This window comes from Sciurus carolinensis, chromosome 16, assembly GCF_902686445.1.
Source record: "Sciurus carolinensis chromosome 16, mSciCar1.2, whole genome shotgun sequence".
NCBI lineage: Eukaryota > Metazoa > Chordata > Mammalia > Rodentia > Sciuridae > Sciurus > Sciurus carolinensis.
In genome coordinates, this window is record NC_062228.1 from 17,664,420 (window position 1) to 17,683,404 (window position 18,985).

Consider the following 18,985-nt stretch of genomic DNA (forward strand, 5'->3'; position numbering starts at 1 on the left):
AAATAAACAAGGAGAAATCAGCTCTGCCAGCTATGCCCAGGAAATACCTAGTCCTCAAGCCTGCCTAGCTTCATACCATCTGACATCCTCAGGGGCAGCTGATACTCCTTATGGTTGTTAATGAAGCTGCCCCTTGAACCAATGGAAGTAAAACAGAGGTTATTAAATATTCTGATCTATTCTGTTATTTTCCATAACTGATGCTTAAATATGTATACACCCAAATATAACCAAAGTGAGAGGAATGTCCTCTGAGAAAGAAGGAAGTGTGCCCTGGGCATGAATTTGGAGGGCACATGGACAAGCCAGGCATGTTGACTCGCACTGTAATCCTCGCTACTCAGCAGGCTGAGGCAGGAGAATCACGGGTTCAGGACCAGACTGGGCAACTTAGTGAGACCCTGTCTCACCCTGTCTCAAAAATAAAAAGGGCTAGGGATGTAGCTCAGTGGTAGAGCATCTCTGAGTTCATTCCTTAGTACACCCCCACCCCCCCAAAATAAAAGAAAGGAAAGAAACTAAGGGTGACTGAAAGACTACAGACATTATATACATCAGAAAGAATGAGGATAGTTAATACAAAACTCAAGTGGTAGAGTGCAGACAGCAAATCAGATTCCATAACCAGAGTGGAATTGTAAAACAAGGACTCATAAAATTGGCAGATGGGTCTGGAGTTAGAAGCAACCCAAGTTGTGCTTATTTCAATGGTTCACAAAGACACAGATGTACTACAGGAAGGATCAAGCAGTAAGTAGAACTACACTGAACTATACTGGCAAACTAACCCCTAATGCAGATGTGTAATGATGTCTAGGGTAGATGCAAAAGAGATATAGCTCTGTGGTAGAGTGCTTGCCCAGCATGGATGAGGTCCTGAGTTTAATCAGAGAAAGAGAGAAAAAAGAAAAGATTACATTCAGCTAAGTAGGATTTGAACCTGGATAGCAGTGATTTAAGAATATATGTGCTTATGGCCTCACTTAACTGCTTTTGTTCATATTTGGTCATGTGGGTTTTATGGAGCTGATAGAAAAATAAAAGCAGAGATGCCCAGTAGCAGTTCATGAGGTGTGAAGCTCCGGAGAGAAAACTGGGCTTGTGCTACTGACCTGGAAGTCACTGAATACAAAGGAAATCCTTGGAAAGGGAGCGAGACAGGAGAAGGGGCTAAAGACTGCACCTGGATCCAGGAGAGGCTGGGTGCAGCAGAATCTCAGGAACTTTAGCATTTAAAGAGCTTGGGCAAGAGCAGAAGGGACTGACAGTGGTGCTGAGTAATGGCCAGAGAGAGAAGGATGTCAGGAGAGGGGAAGGAGGAAATATGTGTATCACTACTACTCATGAGTGGGAACAAAATAATTAACTGTGATGCATTTACAGTAGGGATGTCTCTGTTAAACTGACAATGTGTAGACTATGACCATGAGAGAGACAAGGCAAGCAATGTTATTTATATACAAGTATATCAACAAGTTCCAATGTGTGGGTATAACTAAATATTGTGAGATTACAGTGAGCAAGATCAGAAGTAGATTTTTAAAAGATAATCAGTAATAAAGGGACTATAAGGTGTTTATAAAATTATTTTTAAATAATGTTAAAAACTGAAGGAAATGTAAAAGTTAAAATAGTTATATTGTTAATCAAAGACTTTCCCTCTTAATGGAAAATTAGTCTTTTTAATCTTAATAAAGGGAGGGGTGAAAGGGTTCAGAAAAGTGTACAGAAAACTCAGGACATTTTGTAATAGTTCTAAATGTAGATACTTTTTCCTTTGGGTTAAATATAGCTCAGAGGTTCTCAGCTCTGGCTGCACATGAGGATCACCTGAGGATCTGTAAAAGAAAATGATGGTAGCTGGGCCCGGTGGCATGTGCCAGTATTCCCAGCCACTCTGATTGCTGAAGCAGGAGGATTACTTGAACCCAGGAGTTCACGGTCAGCCTGGAGAAGATGGTGAGGGCTTTTTTTTTTTTTTTTGTACTGGGGATTGATCCCAGGGGTACTTTGTAACACTGAACCACATCCTTGGTCCTTTTTATTTTTTATTTTGAGACGGGGTCTTGAAAAGTTGCTGAGGCTGGCTTAGAATTTGTGATCCTCCTGTCTTAACCTCCTGTGTTGCTAGAATTACAGATGTGCCCTATCACAAGAACGTAAATAAAAAATTTAAAAAAGAAAATGATAGCCCCCTCATATCCAGCAGTATAGGTAGGTATTATCAAGAAACACCAGAAAGTAACAAGCGTTGGAGAGAAAGTAGGGAAATCGGAACCCTTATACACTGTTGGTGGAAATGTAAAATGGTGCAGCTATTAGGGAAAACAGTATAGCAGTTCCTCAGAAAATTAAAAATCAGAATTACTATATGATTAAGCAGTTCCACTTCTGGGAATATACCCAAAACAATTGAGAGCCAGGCACAAAGAGATGCTTAAACATACACACATGTTCATAGTAGCGTTATTCAATGTCCAAAATGTAAAAGCAACCTGACAGAAGAATGGATAAACAAAATATTGGATATACATACAATATAATATTCATCCTTAAGAAGGAAATTCTTCTGGGCGCTGTGATGCACATCTGTAATCCCAGCAAATTGGAAAAAGTAGAAGTCAGGAGGATTGTAAATTCGAGTCCATCCTGGGAAACGTAGCTCAGTAGAAGAGCATCCCTGGGTTCAATCCCTAGTGCTCTAACAACAACTCCCCCTCCAAAAAAAAGGAGAGATAGGAGAAAAACTCCACAATAAGTAAGATATGTTCATGTAGAAAAAAAAAGTTAAAAAAAGAAGACAGTGAAAACCATCCACAATCCTGTCAACCTAAGCATAGTTATTATTAAATTAAGATGTAGTCGGTCAGGAGAGGTGGCATACTCCTGTAATCCCAATGAGTCTGAGACAGGAGGATCGCAAGTTGAAGACAGCCTCCGCAATTTAGCACAGCCCTACGCAGCTTAGACACTATTTCAAAATAAAAAATAAAAAGGGCTGGGGATGTGGCAAGTTTCAAACCAGGGATTTTGAACCCTGCTTTACCCATTTTTCATTTTCCTTTCCCATAGTTGTAGTAGACAGCTTTTGTGAGGGGGTGAATGCTGGGATTAAACTCATTAGCTTTACCAATGAGCTACATCCCCCAGCCTTTTTCATTTTTTATTTTGAGGCAGGGTCTTACCAAGTTGTCAAAGCTGGCCTTCAGTTTGCAGTCGTCCAGCCTCAGCCTCCTGAGTCTGGGATTACATTATGTGCCATGGTGCCCAGCAGTATGTGGATATTACTGGTTTGCTGCAGTCTCCATGGAGGAAGTTCTCTAACTTTTCATTTTGGAGCAGTATTTCATTTGTTTTTTGTGGGGGTTTTTTTGGTTGTTGTTGTTGTTTTTGGTACTGGGGTTTGAACCCAGGTGCACTTAATATCCCCAGCCCTTTTTTATTTTTATTTTTTTTTCCACAACTCAGGGGCACTCGACCACTGAGCCACATCCCCAGCCCTATTTTGTATTTCCTTTAGAGACAGGGTCTCAATGAGTTGCTTACCACCTTGCTTTTGCTGAGTCTGACTTTGAACTCTTATCCTCCTGTCTCAGCCTCCCAAACTGCTGGGATTACAGGTGTGCACCACCACACCCAGCTCATTTGTGCTTTTCAAGCAGAGAACTTACTGCTTCCAAATAAGCCAAGAAAGTAGTCTCTGCTGAGTGTTTCCTTCACTACAAACCAGTGTATTTCTTGCCATTCTAGGAGCCATGTTTGACCAGGACTGTGGGAAGATCAGCTCCATGCTGGAAGCTCTTGTGAGGAGATGAACTGGTGAGCAGAGGTTGGGATGAAGATGCTGCCAGGAGTAGGCGTGTTTGGGACTGGCAGCTCAGCCCGGGTCCTGGTCCCACTGCTGAGGGCAGAAGGGTTCACAGTGGAGGCCCTGTGGGGGAAGACTGAGGAAGAGGCAAAGCAGCTTGCTGAGGAGATGAACATCACCTTCTACACCAGCCGGACTGATGATGTTTTGCTGCATCAAGACGTGGACCTGGTGTGCATCAATATCCCCCCTCCACTCACCCGGCAGATATCTGTGAAGGCTCTAGGTATGCACCGTCAGACCCTGGCAGTTGGAGCTTGTGTCTCTCTTTGGGCAGTCCTCTGAGGCTTTCTGCTTTCCCCTGGACCTGTGTGTTTTTTCGTGAGCCTGTGTTTGCAGATAGTGGTACTCTAGGACATACCTCATCTCTGGTGTAGGGCCTTATAGCTCTTAAGAGGAAAATGACTCAGCCTTCTTACTTCCCATTAGTAAATCCCTGAGCAAAACTAAAGTTAAGGGACTGAAGATGATTATATTTCAGGGCAATGAGAGGTCTACCTCCGGGAAGTCAGCATTCTTTAGGCCCTGGGACTGAGAAGTCTGTTGTGATTCCATGCTGTGGCATGTAGCACCACAGGAAGTGGGGGAGGCTATCTAGCTAGGCTACTGTTTCCCATGTTTTGTCAGCCCTTAGTAGTGAGCACACACCCTTCCTGCCAAGCTATAATCTCGTAATGCCTAATGGCAGGAAGCCTTTCTAACAGCACAGGCTTCCCTGACAGGACCTGAGGAATGGCCTGCTCACTTCTCCACTCCGTCAGGGAGCTGTGGGCTCAGTGACCTCCTGCCCCTAACTGGACATGACCTGCTGAGCTGTTCTCCTGCAGTTCCTGTTGGGCTTCTCTTTCCTGTCAACTATAGATAAATTCTTCTCTTCATCTTGTATAAATCAGAATTTAATTTAGTAAGAAAACAAACCAATAAACATTCATCTAACAGTTATTTGTTTAATGCTTCCTGTGTGCCAGACACTGTCCTGGTGTCATTCAAAGTATGTGCCAGACACTGTCCTGATATCATTCAGAGCTGTGTTGGAACCTCCCTTCCTTCAGATTTCACAGTCCAAATGAGATTAGAAATAAGACATATTACAAGGTGAATGACAGAAGTAGCATATAGTTTTCAGAGTAATTGTTTTAGGTAATGTGATAGGAGCCAAGGGTCTCTGATGTAGTTTGTCAGAGATCTCTGAGTCAAGGAACTGCTAGGCCCTGAGGTTGACTACCACTCATCCTGGCCACTGCCATGGCAGAGGATGCCAGACTCTACTACTTACTTCTCCTTTGTTCTGAAGAACATCATAAGAGAGTGTTACCTCTGGTCCAGTGGGATGAAAAGGACAAATGTTTGGTGAAATAAGCAAAAACTTGAATCCATCAGGTTGTCAATTTGGAACATGTAAGTTTGGGCCAAAAACTCTAGGTTTGTCTTTTCCAGAGTGCTTCTATAAAGGGTGAGCGACATTGGAGCTATTCATTGGACCGATTCTTGGGAAGGCAGATGATGGTTCTCAAATTGGATTTAGAAGGTTTTAGCAATGTGTTGATTCAAAGAGAATCATCTGTGGTCATTTAACTCCTTGTGGCATGCGTGCAGGCAAGGTATATCCATACACAAAATTCTGGAGGCTCAGTCATATTTCTGAGTTTTAGGATCTCAACAAATATGGCTTCTAAGCTATGCAGGAGAAAGAAGAAACTTTGGGGTTCTTTGGCCGCAAGCTTGTTATTTTCCTGACATGGGGAAATGGTGGGTCTTGAGCCATTTCCTGTAAACAGGAAGAAGCAGGGAATAACCAGGGGCTCCCAGGGATCTTGTGCCCCAGCGCATGATGAAGCAGGGTTTCATTCTTCTCTTCACATATCTGCTATAAGGAGGAAGAGAGTGTCCATGAGGGTCCTTGATCTGCTCTTGCAAGTTCATGATCCCAGGGCCAGGAGAACTGGTGTCATCTGGACCAACATGCCCTCAGGCACTGCCAATTCCAGTTCCAAAGAAATCAGTAGAGCTTGTTATGATCGTGAAGTTTACTCCCTATGTACCCTCTTTTTTTTTTTTTCCCCCCTTCCGTCTTTCTTTTTCTTTTGGTGTATAAAGCCAGAATTCCAATAGTTTCCCCTAGGCCCTGGGTAGGGGTGATAATCTGTTGTAGCAGAGCTCCAAAATGACGTTGATATCAGACCCCATGTATGGTCCCATTTCTGGCTCTCTCAGTATTTGTGGGCCCCCCTGAAATGGGAGGTGTCAGTTCCTACCCCAGCTAGCCTTTTCAGGATGATAAAACAACTGCCTTCCAAGTACAGACTGGGAAAGTCACTGGGAAGACCTGGCTTTTCTGTTGTCCCAAGCGGAAGAGCATTTGTGTTCAAGTTCATTTTTAAAAAGAAAAAAAAAAAAGAAAAGAAAAGATTCTCCTCTGGATGTTCATTAAGTCATGTTCACTGAATTTAATGTAGTCTAGAAATGCAACTAAGCTTTCCAACTTATCTCCAAAGTGAGATGCTTTTCTGCAGATTGTCATATTAATGCCTTGAAAGAGAACAACCCATTCTTTTCACCTATAAAACTCTAAAGGTCTGGTTCTACACTGTTCAGATGGAGGATAAGACATCTGAAAATGCAGTGTATTTAAAATTTCTCAGTCATATTCCAAAGAACCTTAATGGTGCCCAGCTGTGCAAACATGCATTTCCATGTATGAGTAGCTTTATAAATATGAGAGAGTATGTTGTCATTCCATAGAAGTTTTTTTTTTTAATTTCTTTTTTTTTTAGTTGTAGATAGACATGGTACATTTATTTTATTTATTTATTTATTTATTTATTTTTGTGGTGCTGAGGATCGAATCCAGTGCCTCACATGTGCCAGTTGAGCACTCTACCACTGAGCCACAACCCCCCAACCCCAGCCCCAAAGTCTTTTTTTCTTCCTATTATTGGGCTCTCTTGCTTTTTTGCTGTCTTTTTAATTAAGGATATAAGCTTTTTTTTTTTCCTTGTAGAACTGAACCCAGGGCCTTGCATATGTTAGGCCAGGTGCTCTACCACAGAGCTACATCCCCAGCCCAATCTGCAGTATTTCCACCTCACTCCCCGCTGCCCCCAGCAAAGCACTCTGCTACTGAGCTAAATCCCTAACCCCCCTGTCTTTAAAAAAAAGACATAATCACTTTAACTGCAGCTATTGAAGTATTGTAATTTTAGGCCAACTCTTTCAGACCTGGAGCCTGTAAGAAGTTTATCACAATTATCTAAAGTTATATTTTATTAAACATCCTTCTTGAATGGGGGGCTATGGCTCAGTGATAGAGCACTTGCCTAGCATGTGCATGGGCATGTTTTTGATCCTCAGCACTGGGAAAAAAATCCTTCTTGCATTATGCTTTGCAGTGTTAAGCTTTATAAAAGTCATAGAAATTGAAAAGCAGTAATGAGAGGCATACAGCACAGATATACACTTACAGATGTAAGTACATATGAGACAACTACTGTTCTCAGACTTTTCATAACTATCAGTAAGTAATACGAATTTTCATCTGGCTTTCAGAGGCATAGAATCATGGAAAAACTCAAGCCTGCAGGCACCCTGGAGAGTGTCTAGTCCAGCAGTTTTTGGACAAGGCCCCTGCACTGTGACAGCAGCAGGATCTGGGAGCCTTTTAGAATTCTAAAATTCTCAGGACCACTCCAGACCTGCCAGCTTTCATTGGGGTAGGCCCAGCACTCTGAGTAAGCCTCACAGGTGATTCATAGGTGATTCTGACGCACACCTAAGGATGGAGGGCCACATATCTGCATTCTAGTGTCTTCATTTTCAATTAGATAAACGGGCCTCTGGGACTGGGGGTGTAGCTCAGTAATAGAGCACTTGCCCAGCATATGCATGAGGCCCTGGGTTCAATCCCCAGTACGGCAAAAAGAAGTTAAACAGAAAGGAGGGAGGGAGGGAGAGAGGGAGGGACTGAAGCTTAGGAATATTGAGGGATATCTCACAAAGCCTTAGGCTATAGACAAAATTATGTTTTCCTCTCCTTGATAAAGAATATTATGTTTTTAACCTTACTTCTAAGGCCATAATAATTGTCTCTTGTCAGGCACATTGGCACATGCATGCAATCTCTGCTATTCAGAAGGAGGCTGAGGCAAAAAGATGGCAAGTTGGAGGCCAGCATGGACAATTTAGTGAGACTCTATTTCAAAATAAAAAGGACTGAGATATAACCCAGTGGTAGAGAGCCCCTGGGTTCAACCTCTAGTATTTGGGGCAGGGGTAGGGGAGAGACTTTCTCTTGTCCTCACTCTTACTAGTTTTATTGGACTTATTCTCTAAACTTTCTGTGGCATCTTGTTTTCTGCTATTGTCTGACCATTTATTTCATCCTCTTCTATCTCAAATCCATCCTTGAAGCTTTCCTATGAATTTCTTGGAAAGGAAGTCAGAGAGGCACTTAATACATTTTATTCCTCAGTTCATTTCATAAGTGGTTCAGGAAAATGAACTTTAATGTGCAAAGCACCCCAACCTCTTTGCCACAGTTAAATGTTTTCTTAAATTTTTCACTAAGAGGTGGGTTTTCGTTTTGGCACTTCTGTGTTTCATTAGAAATACTAAGTTTGCCAGCCCTTTTCCCATGGACTGTCAAGGTAACAAAAGATCACTCCTCAAGCAGGCTGACAGAGATAATTTAATCACAAGAACTCCAGTCCCTTGGGAAGCCTCACTCACCCTAGTCAGTTCAGATCCCTGCTCTCTGCTCTCATTCCACCTTGGATGTCATCTCCATCACATTTATCTCAAGTGCAGTTCTGTTTATTTGTTTGATTATTTGAACTCACTAAACTAGGATCTCTGAAGGTTGAGCCCATGCCCAGAGTTGTGGCCCTGGTGCTTGGCCCAGAGCCTGGCATGTTGGTTGAGTAAAGCATACAAATTCCACCCATGCAGTCCAGTCTGCTGGGGGTCAGGGAGCTAACCTGGGTCTGCAATCCAGGAAAAAAGTGATGATTGGTTGTGGGCAAGAGTGAGGGTCTGCTGGTTTTCAGAACTTATTTTTTTGTAGCAAAACCTTTTTCATTTAAAAAAAAAGGTGGGGAGAGGAGGGAGGAATTCCTTAGTTTTCATAAAACATGAAAGTTGTGCTCTTCTCAGTCTGCTCTGCACTGTGCTCTGTGAAATCATGTGTCTAGTTCTAGGCCTCTACATAGGAAAGCACAGGTGTCGCTGGGTGCCACCTGTGAATCTGGCTCCTTGTGGTCTGTTACTAAGGAACAGAGAAGTAGGCTTCAGGGCACTGGAGAAGCTCTTCTGAGCCTCATTCAAGGGAGCTCCAAGGGAGGTTTGCAACTTGAAACTCATTCACTCTCCAGAAAATATGAGCTAAAAGCACTCAGGGTGCTGTGGGGCGGCCTGCTGGTGTAGCACATGCATTCATACTTGAGGCCCTCAGTTCCATCCCCAGCACAGAAGGGAAATAAAAAACCACTTAGCAACCATGTCTCCCATTGCTGGGAGTCAAAAAGCAGTTTTCATCTTCTCTAATCTCTCCTTTGACTTCCTGGAGAGAAAGTTAGATAAACTTATATAAACATGCCTTTCAGGACAACCCAAGTTTTCCTACCGGTAAAGCCTATGCCGGTGGCCTGTAGAAGTCTGCTTACCTCTGAGTGCATTTGCGTTCCACAGTGATAAGACTACTGGGCCCTCCATTTAGTTCTCCTGCTGGTCCTGCTCAAGAAAGGGTGTTTCTACCACTTCCGTCCCTGACTTCTGTTAGCATGAAACAGGAATTCCTGATCCTAATTTTATCACCCCCAAACTCCTAACAGTCATTAAAGTCCTTTTCCTCCCAGCTCATCTCTCCTTCTCACTACAGTTCCACCCAATCTCAGCAGTGAGATGTTACACCAAGAAGCTTCTGGGTGGGCAAGAGCTGCAGCTCTCAGACAGGGGCTTGTGTCTAAGAACCTAATTTCCTCCTTCCTCCCTCGTCAGCCACATGTATTCAACAGCCACATGTCAGAGTCTCCCCTCTGTGATTCTTCTGTCCCTAATCTGGAAATCTCACAAGTATGGAGAAGCATTGGAGACCGTTCAGCAGCAGTAGTGATAGCAGTCAGGGCCTCCTTCCCAGGGCATGTGACACTGTGTTGGCCTTTCTCTTGTCATCCTGCGGGCACTTTTTGTAAAGCCTCTGTAGTTATTTAAAGAAGGGCAGCAGATTAAAGAGTTTCCTGCATTGTAAAGATGAAGTGATGTCATAGACTGCTGATCCCCATGTGCTCCTCCTTGCTACAGCTGAAGTTCATAATCTTGGAAGTTCAGGCCTGAGACTCCGATATGTCAATGATAAATGTTCTGTGGACTTCTTGAGGCTTGGGGTGGCAGGTGTGGTGGTAGGAAGTGAAAAGAGATGGAAGGATTGTCCCAAAGCACTGAACTTTCTTGTGACCTCTGTTAGGATACGAGCTTCCAAACGGCTGGACTAAGCCTCTGTGAGAGTCCCTATAGAAAATACATATAATAAGAAAACTCCGTGTTCATGTTGATTTTATTTTTTCAAAAATCAAATTTTTAAAATACTAAACAGGAACTATTTGCATCTAAGATATAGCTTCTATGTGAGTTTTAAAGTCCCAGTCACAGTGGGTCCTTTGCTCAGTGTTGATGTCTGTTCAGTCACCCCTGTAATGATGGTTAACATACTGTTGACACAGCTGTGGTGGGCCAGGCACTTTACATACACTGTCTCCATTGACACTTTCTCTTCTTCCCTACAAGGTGGATATGATGCATTTTATAGCAAAACTCAGAGAGGTTTACAAAAATCTTAAGTATTTAGCAATGTACTGAGAAATTTTGGACCAGGTATTTCTGGCTCCAAAGCTTTAAGTTCAGCACCAATAATTGGCTCTTCTGGGTAGTCCTGAGACCTGGGTAGTCGTCATGTGAGTCATCAGTCATTTGTATGGAGCTTTTTGGTTTTTGTTGCATGATTTATAGTTCATTTGTAGTTCACAGTAACCGTCATTTTTGGCAAGATGACCAGAGGAGTTTGTTTGCTGAGCCTCTAAATAGAACCCATCCAAGACTATCAAGACAAGCTGCACCTTGCATTGAGCCACTAGAAATTGTGTCCCAGCCATTGAACCCATATGAAAACACTCAGAAAATATTCAAGGGATAATTAAAAGGATGAGGGAATGAGAACTGGGTAATTAGAGATGAACATGCCTAGAGAAGGCAGTCTTGACTTGGTTGCCCTGGTTAGGACATCCAGGCTTGGAGGCTGCTCTTCCAGCCAGGAAGTTCCTGTCAAGTATAGGAAGGGATCCTGGATGGCACAGAGGAGAAGCCCAGGCATGCATACTGCCCAATATGACGTTTAGCCAGAAGAGTGAGCACAGATTAGTCCTTCCCAAGACTACTGACCATAACAAGACCCAGCCCTGCCTGAAAGTCATCACTGCCTCTCCTCACTCTGCCATCAGACCCTCCTGCTCAAAAGCTCTCATCTCTTTGATTCAGTGGCAAGAGCAGAATAGTCTGGGGACAGACCTCAATAGGGGAAAAGGTCAAAAGGAAAAATTTAGAGGCACCCCAAGATCATGTATTAAGGTCTTGTAAGCCCTGTTAGGCCTTTGATTTTTCATTCTGAATGAGATGAGAAGCCTTTGAAGGGTTTTATATGGAGGAGGAGAGGGTCTGACCCAGACGATCAGCTTTCAGTCACTATGATGAAATACCCAAGATAAACAACTAAAAGGAGGAAAGGTTGGTTTTAGTTCATGATCAGTTAGTTCTGTTGCTTGATATTCTGAAACAGAATATGAAGATGGGGAGTATGTGGTAGAGCAAAGCTGCTCTCCTCATGGCAGCTGGGAAACAAAAGGAGAGAGAAAGGAAGGGACTAGGGCCCCAAAACACCATTCAAGGTCACACCCCCAGTGACCTTATATACTTCCACTAGGCCCCACCTCCTAAAGGTTACACCACCTTCTAATAGCACCAAGGCCTAGGGACCAAGCCTTCAACACATGGGCCTTTGAGGGATATCCAGGATCCAAATTCTAGCAAGTTTTAATAGAACTGCTCTGGCTACCATGTTGTGAAGAGATTGAGGGAGGCCAGAGCAGAAGCAGGGGGGGACCATTGACCATTGCTGTAATCCAGGCAAAAACAGTGGTGACTTGGACAAGGAAGGTGGCAGTGAGACTAGTTAGATTTAGGATGTGTAGTTTGAAAGGCCAAGCCAATAGGATTTACCAAGATTGAAAGTGGGACTGAGAGGTGACTAGAGCAGTTTTGGCTGAAATCAGGAAGACCTGAGGAAACAAGTATCAAGAACCCCATTTTGGGGTTAGGGTTGTAGCTCAGTGGTAGAGCACTTGCCTCGCATGTGTAAGGAAGTAGGTTCGACTCTCAGCACCACATATAAATAAATAAAATAAAAATCCATTGACAACTAAAAAATACTTAAAAAAAAAAAAATCCCATTTTAGATTCCACTCCTCTATCACAAGTTTGAGGCCAGCCTCAGCAACTTATCAGGACCCTGTCTCAAAATAGGGCTGGGGATGTTGCGCAGTGGTTAAGCACCTCTGGGTTCAATCCTAGGACTAGCAAAAAAAGAAGATTCCACCTCCTCTGATGTCTTTGGGAATGGTACTACTGACTATAGCCAATCCCCATATTGCTTATAAACCCCAAATAATTCCTCCAGTTCTCTTTCCTGACAGGCATGCAGGACTTTGTGAATCTTCACTCTTGGCACTGTCCTGCCTCAGTGCCTTTGCACATGTGGTACCCTCTCTGTAGATGCCGTTTGCCACATCTGCTTCCTTAAAGATAATCCCAATGTCATTCCTCCCTTTAGCCTCCTGCCATCTTCACAGAGAGTTGCTCTTTGCTCCCACCAAACCTTGAGCCTATCCCCTCAAGAAGCCCATGACTTGAGAGAATTGGGGTAGTAGGGTTTGAGTTGCCCACCGTGGGCGTTGTCTGCACCTTACCCAGATTACTGTGATTCTTAAACTTGTGACTAGTCCAGACTGCTTGGGCTTGGGCTTGGGCTTCCTCTTTTTTTTTTTGGAGGTACAGGATTTTCCTCCTGCTCTGAACCCCACACTAAGCTAGTGGAGCAGCCCAGGTGTTAGTGTGTTGTGTCTTGTGGTTGCTTATACCTTCATGAGTTTTCACTTAAATCACTCTTAGAAACTCTGCAGCCCTCTGGGATTCTTGTTTTGCCTCTGTGCTGGAGATTGAATCCAGGGGTGCTATACCACTGAGCTAAGTTCCAAGCCCTTTTTATTTTTGAGACAGTCTCACTAAGTTGAACCTTCCAAATAGGTTGGAATTACAGGTGTGCATCACTGTACCTAAAATGTCTATCTTTGAGTGTTCCAACCACAGTGAGTTTAGAATGTGCATGAGGTCAGAAAAACTGTTTTCATCCCCTTTCCCTTCCTTCTGGAAGGGACCAGTTTCTCACCTTTTTACCACTCTAACTTGACCAGTGGAAATTTTCAGAGAACAGTCTACAGGACACTTAAGAGCCCTTTCAGGAGTCAACTGAGAGTGCCAACGCCCATCTCCAAGAATATAGAGTATCTTGACCCAAACTAGTAATCTAATAAAATCAAAATATTCATAATGTGTGTCTTTCCCTCAGGTTCTCCAAAGAATTAGAACCAAGAAGATACTGGGAGAGAGATTTATTTGAAGATATTGTCTCAGGCATATGCCTGTAATTTCAGTGTCTCAAGAGGCTAAGGCAGGAGGATTGCAAATTTGAGCCTCAGCAATTTAGAGAGACACTGCCTCAAAATAAAAACTCAAAACTGCTAGAGATGTAGCACAGTGGTAAAGTGCCCCTGGGTTCAATCCTCAGTACAAATAAATAAATAAATAAATAAAACCTGCTAGGCAGGCCAGCCTGCTAGAAATTCTGGCAAGAGTCCGTATTACTTGGGCCTCAAGGCATTCTGGAGGCATAATTCCCTCCTCTATAGAGAACTTCAGTGTTTTCAGTGAGCTCTTCTACTGATCGCATGAGGCCCACCTACATATTACATGTAGTCTGCTTTACTCAAAGTCAGCTGACTTTGCCTGCACACCAAAGCAATGTCTAGATTGGTGTTTGAAGGATCCTATAGTGTAGCTGAGTTGATACATGAAATTGACTGTCACATCCCTATCTTCATTTCCAACCCTGGGTTATGCTTGTTTGTTGAAACAGGTTCTCATTAGGTTACTGAGGTTGACCTTGAAGTTGTGATCCTCTTGCCTCTACTCCATTCATGCCCCTTAAGTACCTATTCCTGCAGGCATAATGACACAGGCCTATAATCCCAACAACTTGGGAGGCCAAGGCAGGAGGACTGCAAGTTCAAGTCCACCCTTAACAACTTAGTAAGACCCTAAGTAATTTAGTGAGGCCCTGCATTAAAATAAAAAATGAAATGAAAAAGGGCTACAGATACAGCTCAGTGGTTGAGCGTCTCTGGATCTAATTCCCAGTACTGAAGCCAGAGTGAGGGGTTTGGGGGCACCAATAATCTATTCTTCTTTATCTAACCATAACTTTGCAGTCACTGGGACCATTTTCAGTCTAAGGTGAGTCACCCTTCCTCTTATCCCAGGCCACCTTCTGGTCCCATAGGAGGCTTTGCAGGTCCATCTGCTTTGGAAAAATAAGATGTTTTCCCCATTGTAAACCCTTGGAACTTTGACATTTCCCATTGTGTCTTATTTGTAGGCATTGGGAAGAATGTGGTTTGTGAGAAGGCAGCAACATCGGTAGATGCCTTCCGGATGGTGACAGCCTCACGCTACTACCCACAGCTGATGAGCCTGGTGGGGAATGTGCTTCGCTTCCTTCCTGCTTTTGTGCGCATGAAGCAACTGATTGCAGAGCACTATGTAGGTGCGGTGATGATCTGCGATGCCCGCATATACTCAGGCAGCCTGCTCAGCCCCAGCTATGGCTGGATCTGTGACGAGCTCATGGGTGGTGGGGGCCTGCACACCATGGGCACCTACATTGTGGACCTGCTGACTCACCTGACTGGCCGGAAGGCCGAGAAGGTGCATGGGCTGCTCAAGACCTTTGTGAGACAGAATGCTGCCATCCGTGGCATCCGGCATGTTACCAGTGATGACTTCTGTTTCTTCCAGATGCTTATGGGTGGTGGGGTGTGCAGCACAGTGACACTCAACTTCAACATGCCAGGTGCCTTTGTGCACGAGGTCATGGTGGTGGGCTCCGCAGGACGCCTTGTTGCCCGAGGAGCTGACCTCTATGGGCAGAAGAACACTGCCACACAAGAGGAGCTGCTTGTGAGGGACTCCCTGTCCGTGGGCGCAGGGCTACCTGACCAGGGGCCCCAGGACGTCCCACTGCTGTACTTGAAAGGCATGGTCTACATGGTGCAGGCCTTGCGCCAGTCCTTCCAGGGACAGGGTGACCGCCGTACCTGGGATCGCACTCCTGTCTCCATGGCTGCCTCATTTGAGGATGGGCTATATATGCAGAGCGTGGTTGATGCCATCAAAAGGTCAAGCCGATCTGGGGAGTGGGAGACTGTGGAGGTGCTGACAGAGGAACCTGATGCCAACCAGAACCTATGTGAGGCACTTCAGCGGAACAACCTATGACCTGCAGATGGGCTCCGTGCCACAGGGCAGAGGGCCAGAGAGGGAACCAGAACTGTGATGGGGGTTTGGCCATAGAAAAGACAGTATCGTTCATTTAATAAATCAGCTCGGGCTAAACGTGGGAGAAGATTGAAGGGGCTCAGGGAAGATGACTTGTCCATCTGCTCATTTACTTCTCAGACTTGAAGAGTGGTGAGTGTGCCCACTGCCATGGCCTAGGCTTGCACAGCATGTGTCAGGGCAGAGTTGCTACCAGGCCTCTTCATAGTTCTAGTGAGCAAGACCAGCAAAAACCTGGCTTGTGGGCTCTTCAGCCTGATCTCTGGTTTGACAGGATAATAAAGCCCAAGAAACCAGTTTGGCTAAATGTTAGGCCATAAATGACAAGCAACTTTTGTTTCCATGCCCTTCTGGGCTGGGGCATCTCAGGAACAGTAAGGGCAGCAAGTCATCCCTCAGGGATCCTCACCTGCCTCCCATGCAGCCAGGCCCTGCTGGCCTGCAGGGCCCTTTGTGCATGGAGAGGGGTTTCTGTATTAGATGAGCTCTGGGGCTGTTGACCTAGGGAAAAGGTCCCCGGCTTGGCAGCAAGAAGACAAGGGGAGCTGTAGAACATCTGATAAATGTCAATAAATAAATCAGAAAAATGTGACAGTATGGTTTGTGTGTTTTGTTTGGTGGTTGGAGTTCTCTAAGTGAAAGATTTGCTTATAGCTACAGTTTTTCTCTTTCTTTATGACCCATAGCAGCCTTAAGCCTGCCATGGATTCGGATTCATCAGCATCTACTGAGCCACACAGGCTTCTGCCACCGCCTGCCCTTTGTCTCCTGCTTATTCCCTTGTGGCCAAGTCCAAGAGTCCTCCAAAGAAAAGTGCTTCCTTAACAGGTATGGTGGTACACTCCTGTAATCCCAGCCACTTGGGAGGCTGAGGCAGGAGGATCAAAAGCTGAGGCCAGACAGGGCAACTTAGCAAGACCTTGTCTCAAAATAAAAAGGAATGGTAATTTAGCTCAGTGGTAGAACACTTGCTTACCATGAATAAAGCCCTGAGTTCATTCTCCAGTATTATTAGGGAAAAAAAGTGTTTCCTCAGAAGACAGAACACAAGACTTCCATTAGGGGGTGCTGTTGGGCCTTCTGTTCAGACTGACCCGGGAAGAGCCTGTGGCTTTCTTGGCTTGAGGCCTGGAGGGATTCTGTTCTTGCAGCCATGGTGTGGCTCCAGGAGAGGCAGGAGCTTGAGGAGGAAGGGCCCTATGCTATCTCTCAGAGCAGGTTTGGCTAACACTGCCTAACCCACCCATACAGACACCAGCCATGCTTATGCCTTTGTTCCTTTTTAACCATGTCTGCCCCTTTGTTTCCTTTGCCAGCCTGCTAGATATGAAACCCAAACAAACTCTTTCCTTCTCTAGCCTTCCTCCCTCTTCCCACCCTGGGCTTCTTGCCAAAAAGACCCAAGGAGTTCTGCTTCTTCCTCTTGACACCCCTTGTAGAAGTCACCAGGCCTGTTTTCCTGTAGTGACCTGCTTTCAGACATTGTCCTTGTGAGATAAAATAACAAAGGTTAGTGTTGGAGCATACTTATAGCATGCTGGGCCCCCAGGGTAACATCTCATGCATATTATTTCATCTCCAAACCACTTATAAAGATTTAATAGGCCCATTTTTCAGATCAGAAAACAGGCACAGAGGGGCAAAGTTACTGCCTTCCTGTGGATTATAAGAAATGGAGCCAGGAGCATCTATATTTGGGAATCTTATCTCACGAGCCCATGATGTCCCTCCTAGAGCAGGAGTCTCAGCCTGTCCTGAATTAGGGGGAGAAGAGAGAGCTCACCTTCAGGCTGACAGTTCATTGTCCCTGGGAGCCAACTCAACTCAGTTCAGGTCAGTCACTCTGTGTGTTACTAGGATGTCCAATTCCCTCCTAAATTTGGGGCTTGACCAAGGAAACATAAGATGCTCCTACATAAGAAAGGACTGACCCAGAGTGGCCAAATGTAGGTTTGGGAGAGCTGCTGTTTACAGAGACAGAATCCCAGAAGTGCTGGGCAGATTGCAGTGGGCCTAGTATAGAGCTACTTTTATGAAGACCCCAAGTTCCCAGAAGGAACCCCCCACCCATTACCTCATCCTGCTGACGTTTTTCCTTCAGTATGGGGGATCTGTACCACTGAGCAACATTACATCTGAAGGTCTTTTATTCTTTATTTTGGGACAGGGCCTTGCTAAGTCGCCCAGGCAGGTCTCAAACTTGCTGTCATCCTGCGTCAGCCTCGCTAGTCACTGGATTACAGATGTGTGCCACTGGGTCCAGTCCTCCTGATGTCCTCGTGATGTACCATCACGTACCTCTTAGGATCTGAGCTTACTGGTTCCACTTTGGGAATGGGGAGGAGTCGAGCCTGGAAGTGGCCCAGGTGCCTATGACCAACAGATCCCATGGGTGAGCAGAACCCAAACTGACTCCTGGCTTGTCCTGCAGCGCCCCCTCCTGGAAGAAGGCAGCATCATCTCCTAGGACTTGAAATTTGATTCCCAAATTTAGGGAAGCTGCCAACACTTCTTAGGTCCAAGTAAAGTTTTTCCAGCTCAGTGAAAATTAATCTAGTCCCCTCTGAATCAACAATCAGAAGATAGCTTACAAGATACCTTTGCTTAGTCACTAGCCTCCAAACAAACCTAGGCCTCATATTCACCAAGACCTGACAGCTACTTCCTCACCATCCTGTCCTGTCCCTCCTTTTTCCCATTCTTTTCTTCACACTGCTGCCCATATGACCTCTCCACAATGTCAGGCCAAGGCCCCTGCTTGTCTTTACTCCTCTTTGTCACCCCCCAATTTGGCCAGATTGGGCCCCTGATATTCATGTCCTCTGCTTCAGCCATACTGAGCAACCCTCCTGCATGGAGCTAGCATGTTCCACACCAGCATAGCTTCATTCCCGACTTTTTCTTGAACTGGAAGGCACCAGCTCTCTTCTTCAGGAGTAACCGGAGGGCTGCCTTATCACTACTACTCCCCTGATCACTACTTCTTCCCTAGGTGACAGTGGCCACCCATTACCTGTGGTCCCACATTTCCCTTTGAATCATGCTGCCTCAGCATTTCCCCCTTAGAGTGAGCTTCTTGGAGCAGCAGTGACTTCTTCCTTCCTATGGCTCCCATTACCCTGCTTGGACAAGTCCATGGGGTAAACAGGGATCAGGAATTGTATCAGTTCTTTTCTGACCATCATTTCCTCCCTCACCTGTGGGGAGATGAACAGAGCTTCCTTCTCAGTGCTGGTCTTAACCATACCACCAGCCCCAGAGAGAGCATATGCTTGACCTTCTTAGATCAGGCTTTAACCAAAGACCCACCCCTAAGTCCACAGATTCTGTGGGACTCAGAGGAAGACAGGGCTTCACAGGTTCCAACATGTGGTCTTATTGCAAAAACACTTCCCTGCAGGCCTC

General features: G+C 45.0%; 1 protein-coding gene across 3 annotated transcripts in view; it reads left to right on the forward strand.

Annotated features, from left to right (window-relative positions):
* Gfod2 (glucose-fructose oxidoreductase domain containing 2) overlaps positions 1-16,158 on the forward strand; it is a 42,590-nt gene extending 26,432 nt beyond the window's left edge. For 2 of the 3 annotated variants that reach the window (XM_047528104.1, XM_047528106.1), the window contains exons 2-3: positions 3,751-4,094; positions 14,622-16,158. In XM_047528104.1, the coding sequence (XP_047384060.1) occupies positions 3,836-4,094; positions 14,622-15,520 (1,158 nt within the window). In that variant the 5' untranslated portion in view covers positions 3,751-3,835 and the 3' untranslated portion in view covers positions 15,521-16,158. Of the gene's footprint in view, positions 1-1,792; positions 1,960-3,750; positions 4,095-14,621 lie in introns of all 3 variants that reach the window. The other variant, XM_047528105.1, reaches the window with a different exon arrangement.
* Positions 16,159-18,985: the final 2,827 nt, after the last annotated feature.